This window comes from Vicia villosa, linkage group LG3 (genome assembly GCF_029867415.1).
Source record: "Vicia villosa cultivar HV-30 ecotype Madison, WI linkage group LG3, Vvil1.0, whole genome shotgun sequence".
Lineage (NCBI taxonomy): Eukaryota > Viridiplantae > Streptophyta > Magnoliopsida > Fabales > Fabaceae > Vicia > Vicia villosa.
Window position 1 is genome coordinate 144,902,531 of NC_081182.1, and position 9,648 is coordinate 144,912,178.

The window sequence follows — 9,648 nt, forward strand, 5'->3', positions numbered from 1 at the left end:
CGATATATTTTGATGTTATTTTTAATTTTAATATATATATATATATATATATATATATATATATATATATATATATATATATATATATATATATATATATATATATATATATATATATATATATATATATATATTTGCATGTGTTTACTAATATATATATTTTTATTTTATAAAAATTAATTTAATTATATAATACAATAATATAATGAGACTATCGATTTCTTAATTAAGAATGTCTTTTTATGTCATTTTGTATTTATCTGCTAGTATAACAGCTAATTTACCAAACACTCAAATTAACTTATCAGCTATTAGCTACCAGCTACCAGCTATCAGCTACTAGCTATCAGCTATCAGCTATCAGCTAAAAGTCATCAGCTACCAGCTACCAGCTAGTTTTACCTCGACATACTGTTGTTGGTTATACCATTTATGTATCTCAGCCCGAGTACAAAATTTATCTGTTTGAATTTTATAATAGAATATTATTTTTCCTTTTCTTTTAAAAAATATTATTTATACACCAAATCCATACCATATGCACTGCTCACAAATACGTGAACAATATTTTTATATTATTTTAACTTTTTAATATATTCTTTTCTAAAACTATTTTGATTAATGAAATATTAAGTTAGGTTAATATATATTCTAACATAAGAAAATTAATATATATAGAGTTTAGACTTTGGTTAATATTATGTATAAAGTTGGTTAATACAGCTCATAACATGGTTAATTTGTTCTCAAATATTAAAAAAATAAATAGTAAAATAAAGTTGGTTAATGAAATATAAAAGTTGGTTAATACATATATAATTTAGTGTCAGAATATGGTTAATAGTATGTACTTTATTAATTACTAAAGTAGTGAAAGTGGTTAATGATTATAAGTAAAATAATTGGTTAATTGCGTTTTTTTTGTTTTTTTTTATTAATAGAATTATGAAGTTAGTTAATAACACAATCTTATATTTGTGTTGTAAAATAAATTTTAAAAATAAAATTTTGTTTAAAAAAACTTATTTTCTTAAAAATTAATATTATTGTAAAAATATTAATATTATTTTAATAATAATAATGTGCACCGTATAAATACAATCAATACTATATATTATATATGTATTTGGTGTAAAAAATGGTATAAAGATAGAAATCCTATTTCTTTTATAAGAAAAATCTAATTTTCCCTTTCTTTCATCTAGATGCAATTTCATAAACACAGTAGCAACTTCAAAATGCACAGCAAGTGGGTCTTGCTTGCAGCCAAAAGCAGCTATTATGAAATGATCACCAATGGGAGAAGTCGCAATGGTCTTTTTTTTTTTTAGCTGTGATTCTATAGACGTGTAACACAAGTTGGTTGTTTAACATCATTCGTGACACATTCGTGATGAATCTAAAGTGACACTATTGAACTGTGAGAATTATAACATTTAATAGTTTTTAATTGCCCATATTTTCAACGTTAGCCATCTTTTGTTGACACGTTGGTCAATATTCGCATTCAAATGTTACATATTATACTAACTTAGGTTTCAATTTCATTAACTTTTGTCAAGAGAATTAACATTGTTTTCACACCATCAAAACATCATCATAAATCAACATATATAGTCCATACCTTATCAGAACAAAATATCAAATTGCAACCCTTTCAAGAATCGATCCTTAAATGTTCTATATTCTCTATTATGGAAACACAAGTTAAGGTGAAGATATTACCAGAGGTGACCCCACCTAAAGATTCGAAACTTCAAACATATTCATTCAGACCAAGAATGGATCACAAATCCAGATCTCATTCTTGTCCAAACAGCCCTTCATGGATTCCAAATGCAGACGAACTTTCCCCACCCTCAACATATTTTCGGAACCGTAGTTCCGGACAACATATTTCAACAAGAAATCATGTCGAGGGTGCGGAAAGTTCGACCCCTCCTAACGAAGAAACAAGAAGAAATGATATTGAAGTAATGTATTATGGAGAACCCACTTCACCAAAAATATCATGCACGGGACATATCAAGCGCAAGAAGAAACCGACCAAAGAAGCGAAAGGTGTAGAGGTAGAGAAGCACGAGAGCACGTTTCTAAAGATGTTGTGTAATTTGAAGAAATCAAAATATGAGGTGAGAAGGGAATCCAATGCATCTTGTCTCAAGATTATAATTAAGAATGCTGTTAAGGAAAGAGCGCATAGAAATAAATCTATGTCTATGGAAGAGAACAACCATGGTTTCAATTAATAATTTAATTAATCAATTATTTGAATTTCATGTTAATTATGGTCTATTATTATCTATACGTAAAGTAAATTACATCTCTGCCCTCACTAATTTTTAATAAAATTTCTTTTCAAAATTAAATTCTAAACTTATTAATTTTATAAATAAATGTTCATTATTAGAGCATTATATTTTTACTGTTCTAAGTCAGAAAATTATACCCCGTACCCCTACATTTATCCCAATACCCCTACAATTTTAAAAAAATCCCAATTTTGTCCTTATTAAATTTTTAACTTTTCTTTTTTATTTTTTTTTTCAATTTTACTGAACCGGATATCCCAGGGGTGGGTGTTCCGGTTCCTTTTTTTTTTCAATTTTACTGAACCGGATATCCCAGGGGTGGGTGTTCCGGTTCCTTTTTTTTTTTCAATTTTACTGAACCGGATATCCCAGAATTGGGTGTTCCGGTTCTTTTTTTCAAGGGTATACACAATACACCACTAATGTAAAACGTTTATACATCTTCATTAAACTCTAAAAAAGTTTAGACTTAAAAGGTATCAAAATTAATTTTATAAATTATTATTTTTTTAAATTTTATTCTTTCATAGATTTCTTTTGTAGAAAAAGATGAATTGATTTGTCGGCAAGGAATTGATTTGTCTGTTGCACAAAGCTCAGAATCTGAATGGAACCGTTAGCATCAATCTACGAACACGACGGCGACGACATATTCACCGACGCACTTCACCACTATTCCGCCGATTCCCCGCCGGAAACCTCCACCTCCAATTCCACCCTTTCACATTCTAAACCCATCTCCTCCGAACCTCACGATCCCCCTTCCAACCCAAGAAACAAGTCTTTCTCCAGAACACAGCTTTTGTAGAGCCTCATTTAGTGCATCATCTAGATTAGTGGTGTATTGTGTATACCCTTGAAAAAAAAGAACCGGAACACCCAATTCTGGGATATCCGGTTCAGTAAAATTGAAAAAAAAAGGAACCGGAACACCCACCCTTGGGATATCCGGTTCAGTAAAATTGAAAAAAAAAATAAAAAAGAAAAGTTAAAAATTTAATAAGGATAAAATTGGGATTTTTTTAAAATTGTAGGGGTATTGGGATAAATGTAGGGGTACGGGGTATAATTTTCTCTAAGTCATCTCCGAAACTCATTAAGAAGGCCCAATAGCAAGCACTGGAGAAAAAGGTGTACGAAACATATGATTCTTTCATATCTTTTATTACTAAATCTAATCAAATGGCTACTCGCACAGGGCATCGAAACACATGTCGATAGTTTAAACCGCCCTTACTATATAAATATCAGATTGAGTTATTTCATCTATTCAATTCATTCATGCTATTTTTCACCCAGTAACTAACTTGGACGTTGGACTGCTAACCTTGCATGTTCGTTCCCTCTTCACCACATCAAAAGTTTGCTCTACATCATCAATACTTCATTTCATTACTTCACAACATGTTTATGGTTCCTTAAGAGAATAGTGACATCGTCTTTCCGAATCGATTCTTGATTCCTGTCACTTCTTTACGAAGTTCTTTACGAAGATCGTCATCTTTTCACTGAGGACACAAATCACTGATCTTCCTCTCACGAAACATCAATCTCCTTTTCGAGCAAATTAAATAATGGATTCTTGAAGCCATGGTGACATTGAAGGTTACCAGATCTTCCACTCAACGTTATGTCACTGCTATGGCCGCTGAAGCTAACAAAGCTCCACCTATCCCTCTAGTATAGAATGATTCAGGTCTAGTGACTTCCTCGTTCGTTCCTGCGTGATAAGATTTTGTTCCTCCAATATTTGATCAGGGAATGTTCCAAGTCTTTCCTTTCATCCAATCTATACAACAACTTTGCCAAGGGAAACCTTAACAACAAACTCCTTCATAACCATTAATGCTTGGACACAAGATGCTCCCGAATATTTAACAATTTTCAGCCAACCTAGGAATGCAAGGAGTTTCCGACCTACTGACTAATGTCTAGAACATTGTACAACAGGTAAATTCCCAATCCTTAGCAGACACGATACTCTGAATTGAAGAGAATCTGCAATGCGCTCCAACAGCACACAAGAGACGGCCTTGCGTGGAGACCTCATAGTAGGGATAGAAATTTGGCCCATACCCCATGGGTTCCCGCAAAAATAGCCATAAAGGGTAGGGTAAAACTCACAAATGGGTACGGGTACAGGAACAAGTAATTACCCAATGAAATAAATGGGTATGAGTGTGAGCCCGTGTACCTTACTACCGACATCGTCTCATACCCGCACTACATATTTATATAATGTAGTTTCTATTATTATATAAAAATTCACATTTATCAATTTTAAAAAAATATCGCTATTAAACTATTACTCATTTTAATAAAGGTGTTTATTTATTTCTTAACTCAACAATAACATCCATATTTTTTTTAATATTGTTAAAAAAACTTAAAATTATATGATATTTTGTAATTAATTGATTTAATTTTACTACAAACGCGTGTATGGGCATGGGTATTGAGGTTCCCGTCGGGTATGGGTATGAACATTGGTGCCCACGCGGGTTTGGACTCGGGTATGGAGATTTTTTATACCGCGAGTATGGGGGCGGGTATTATAGTATATTGCCCAAACCATGCCCATTGCCATCCCTACCTCAGAGTCATACTGCAGTTGGCTCATGTAGACGAAGCCTCACCCCACGAAGTAGTTCCAAGGTCACCAAGTCCTAACCGAAGTAGGAGACATTAGACTCTCCCACCCAACTCTCAAGGGAAAATGACAGTCACATTTCACTCGAGGTTCATCGTCGTCATATCTAGCCAACACACTGTTCTAGGAGAAGGGAAATATACATTTCAAATTCCTTTCTCTCATTCTTGTATTTCTCTCATTATTTCTTCACTTGTTGCCTTAATGCCTTTGAGAGTGAACCTTACATATGTGTGAGGTGTTTGGTTCTGGTGTGGGGAATAGTTGTAATATCTCTCTTGAGAAAAGTATGTTTTGGTTGTGAGCTAAATTGCAAGTTCCTTTTAACCCTAGTTTTTCTTGAAACAAGGAGCGAGAAACCCTAGATATGATTGGGCTCCAAAAAATGATAATGACTGTTGCAGAAACGACAAAGAGCTAGGATCTCAATCTAAATTTTCTACATACACTCATTGAAACACATCAACGGAGAAATTTTGGCAAGAACCCGTGAACACTAAGTTAAAAGAAGCTGAGATAAAAAAACTCTTATATGATTAGAGAGTCAGTCAGGAATGAAAAGTCAAAGTACTTTTGTGTTTGTAAAAGACACATTCATGATACTAATATGTTCTTAGAGTACATTTAATATATTTTCATGACGTTCTTTTATACATTCCTTTTCTAGCGAAGTTTTACAAAATTTTCAATATGGGGTCTATAAATAGTTGACTTAATGCAACAAGTTAAGCTTAAACTTTTAATATTTTTTCATGCTTTAGTCACCCTTAAATTTGTAGCATCTTTTCAAGGTTTAGACTAACACTATTTTTCTTGCCTCTTTAAATAGTATAACTACATAATCACTCTTGCCTACTGTTTACCGTGAAATTTGGTAAAAATCCTCTTGTCTCTTTTAAAAAGTTTACATGTATGATCGACTAGTGAATCCTAGAACATAATGCATAAAATCTTCCAAAATGTCGTGTAAGGTTGTAACATTATGGGGGATTTCGATGTGGTTGAAATCTTGGTGTAAAAATTAAAGCAGATAAAGATAAATACACTGGGAATGTAAAGGATTTTGATAGTGGTCGAAATCGGGGTAAAGTAAAAAATAAGCAATAAACTGAATTGCAAGGAATATAAAGTTAAGTGAAAAGACTTTTCATTAATGAAAATATGGTGTTAGAACATACATTGCACTCGATCGAACTCGTTTCTCGCTTCACTTGGGTACTTTGAGTTTTGTGAGTTTTTTTAGTAAATTTTACACACTGAATCCTACTGTAACACCCCCATAATTAGATTTAATTATTTAATTATTATTTGATGTTTTTGATGTGATTATGTGATCTGTGATGTTTATGTTGATGGGGGTGGGGTAGTAGAATTTAGGTGTTAGTTAGAATAGCAATCTAAATAGTCTAATTAGCATGATTATTATTTAATAAAATAAAATAAGACATATTATGAGGCAAGTTAGTAAGGGCAAAATAGGAGGTTCATAAGAAGGGTTTTAAGGCTAACTAGGTAAAAAGAGAAAAAGGGAGAGAAATTCATTAGTCATAGACTTGGAGAAAATGTGAAGAGAAGAGAGAGCTAGGGCAAGAGAGGAGAAGAAGAACTACTGTAGAATTTGGAAAGATAATCGATCAAGATAATAATCTAAGCTAAGTGGGGTTATCCTAATTGTTATGTTTGATTTAAGGGAATGATAATTGTATGTTGGGTTTGTGGTGATATTGATGAAATTGATGAATCCATGATGATTGTTTGTTTGATTGTGTGAATAATATGTTATATGATGATGATGATGATGGTTGTATTGATGATAAATCCCATAAGATTGAGTTAAATCCTCCATTAACATTATTTAGAAGGTTTAGGGTTGATGAAGATGATTGGGGATATAATGAATATTTGTAATTTGGTGTTTGAAATAATTAAACCATGTTAGAACTAGGTTAATAGGCCTTAAATCGCAGAAAGTTGTCGATTAAAATAAGTTTAAGGACAAAGGATTGGGTCTGGTTTGATGCAGGTCACGTAGGAATTTTCTGCTGAATCACAGAGACCGCTTAGCGAGGTGGAGTCTGCTTAAAGCGCTCTGTGAAATAAAATGGGTCTAATTACAGTAGGTAGCCCGCTTAGCGCGGTAGGGTTATGCTTTAACAATGGTTGAGCTTTAACAATACAAAACCAGGTTTAAAATGGGAGGGAGGGAGTGCTAAGGTTTAACAATACAAAGCATAAAGTAAAAGAGAAGTAAGAGAGAATGAGTTCCTTGAAAATTTTAGTCAATATCATCCCAATCCTTTAGTTTTTAGCAACAATTAGGAATCAAACATTTCAAGCAAGAATTAAGGAGAAGCATCTCATGTGGTGGGTGAGACATGTTATGTTAAAATATCAATATATACAAATAAACTCAAGTATAAAAGGTTATGAATAAAAGGGATGACATACCTCAAGGTCAATCATATTATGTATGTATGAGTATGATGTAATGATCAAATTAATGAATATCTCATGTATGTGGGGTTAGTCAACAATGTATATATACAAAGATAATAACATAACAAAGGTATATCATATGTATATGGAATAAGTAAATAACAAAAGTATAATCTTGGCAAAGCATTAAAAAGTTAGTGCGAACGACGTGTTGCATCAAGAATCAAGGTAAAAGATCAAAGAATCATAAGTTAGGGTTTTGGATATGTACAAAGTCCATTCACTTGGAAACAAACTGAACCCTAAATGAGAACTAATGAAGATAATGTTATCTTCCTCAAAAGAGGCTAAACTTAAACCTAATAGATTCCTAAAAGTTTGATTAATTTATTTGGTGAAGGATTAGTCAAAATATTTGATAAAGGGGGTTTAAAAATATGTAAAAAAGTACTAATTTTTATTTAATCAAAAGGTGATCAAATAATAATATTTTTGGGATTTTAAAATATAGTCTAAAAATATATCACATGGGTGTGTACAAAAAATTAGACAAAAACAAGTTGATTTGCTAGGTTAAGTAAATTATTAAAGTTATGAAATAATAACAAGAAAATAGTAGTAAAAAGTTAAAGTTTTATAGCAAAAAAGGCTTTAACACCTGCCCTTCACTTTACATGCCAAAACCTTGACCATCAGGTCACACGCTTGTGGTGATCATAAGGTACATTCAATGAATAAAATATCAAAACATGTTGAAATGGAAAAAAAAAACAAAAAAAAACACAAAAGGTTTGGGGCGAGGGCAATTCGAACCCAAGACCTTGGGCTAAGGCAAAGACCAAAAACGCGTGCTTCTACCACTGGGGTAGCTATACATCCATTTATTAAAATGAAAATCACTAAATATATTTTAAATCAAGCCCAGAAGTTCAGATGATAAACTTCATCTTCAACCTTGGACTTTCAAATTTCCAGAAATACGAATTTATTCAATTTTCAACCAAATGCAAAACTATAAACATGAAATTTGCTCCAATTTTCAAGACAAATAGAGACATGTATCAAACATAAATTAATTTCAACACTGGTTTAAGAATTTCTCATAAAACACTATGAACCCTTATTTTTCAAAAAAAAAATTAAATGGTGTATAGCAACAACAATTAACAACCAGTGGAGGGTTAATGATCCTCACATCATGCTGAACAAGATAGAATCGAGCTTTACTCAAAATGGTTCCCTAAACATTGAGATTGAAGTTAGAAGAACTTACCTCTGAAGTGAAGATCTAAAGTTGGATTAGAGAACTTCTGGAGGTGTTGTGATGATCTGGATAGCTTTAGTGAACCCCCAGGAAGGTTTTCCAATGCTTACTTTGGATTGAATGTGTCTCAATTCCTCTGGACAACTCAAGTTGTAGAGGTGAACAAGTGTGATATTGAGATTTTAATGGAGGTGTTTCAGTTGAGGTTTGATGCTTATAGAAGGTTCTATAAGCTATATGGGATGTGTTTGAATGGTTGTTTTGCAAAGAAATTACAAGGAGATGGAGTTTGAAGATATGGCTAGAGAGAAAACTGAATGGTTTTTTTATAAAGTTTCTTTATTTGGTTCTTAACATGTGCCTTTAGGGCACATGTTAACATTACCCTATATATTGACTCCATTTCTCAAAAATTTTGAATTTGTTCCTACCTCCACATCAATTTATCCTTCTTAACCTCCTCTATTAACAACACGTTAAGAATGTTCACCACTGTATATTAATAAAAAATAGGCTTAAATAGTGATTTCGTCCCTGAAAGTTAGCGTGTTTTTGGTTTTAGTTACTGAATCTTATTTTTATCCAAGTCCCCATATGTCCAATTCGCTTTGGCTTCAGTCCTTGCTGTCAATGGAAAGTTAAAAAAAGGTGAGTTGGCAAACGGTGCTGAGCTGGACAATGTTGTTTCATTTTTTTTATTTTTCATTAACACCTGTGGAATTGTTTTGTTTACAGTATATTAAATAGGGACTAAATGGAAAAAAAATAACATTTGTTGTTCTTCTCCTTCAATCTCATCACCTTTAAGAGCCCTCGTCTTCTTCGCTGCACCGTTTTCTTCCATTCATCAATGGCTTCCTATTCGTCTGCCAACTCTCATCACGTTGAAGCACCGGTTTGTGGTTGCAATAGAAGCATGAAAATGTTTATGTTAAACTCCATTGAAAACCGTAAAAGGAGATTTTCAATGTGTCAAAATGCAGGGT

At 32.5% G+C, this 9,648-nt stretch overlaps 1 protein-coding gene across 1 annotated transcript; it reads left to right on the forward strand.

Moving 5' to 3' along the window:
- The first annotated feature begins 1,632 nt into the window (after positions 1 to 1,632).
- Positions 1,633 to 2,442, forward strand: LOC131656768 (uncharacterized). Its single transcript, XM_058926385.1, has one exon. It carries the CDS (start codon positions 1,695 to 1,697, stop codon positions 2,247 to 2,249), a length of 555 nt encoding a protein of 184 aa, XP_058782368.1. The 5' UTR covers positions 1,633 to 1,694; the 3' UTR covers positions 2,250 to 2,442.
- Positions 2,443 to 9,648: the final 7,206 nt, after the last annotated feature.

Bases quoted from the DNA above. Each gene is read 5' to 3' on its own strand.
- LOC131656768 (XM_058926385.1), top strand. From the start codon at position 1,695: ATGGAAACACAAGTTAAGGTGAAGATATTACCAGAGGTGACCCCACCT.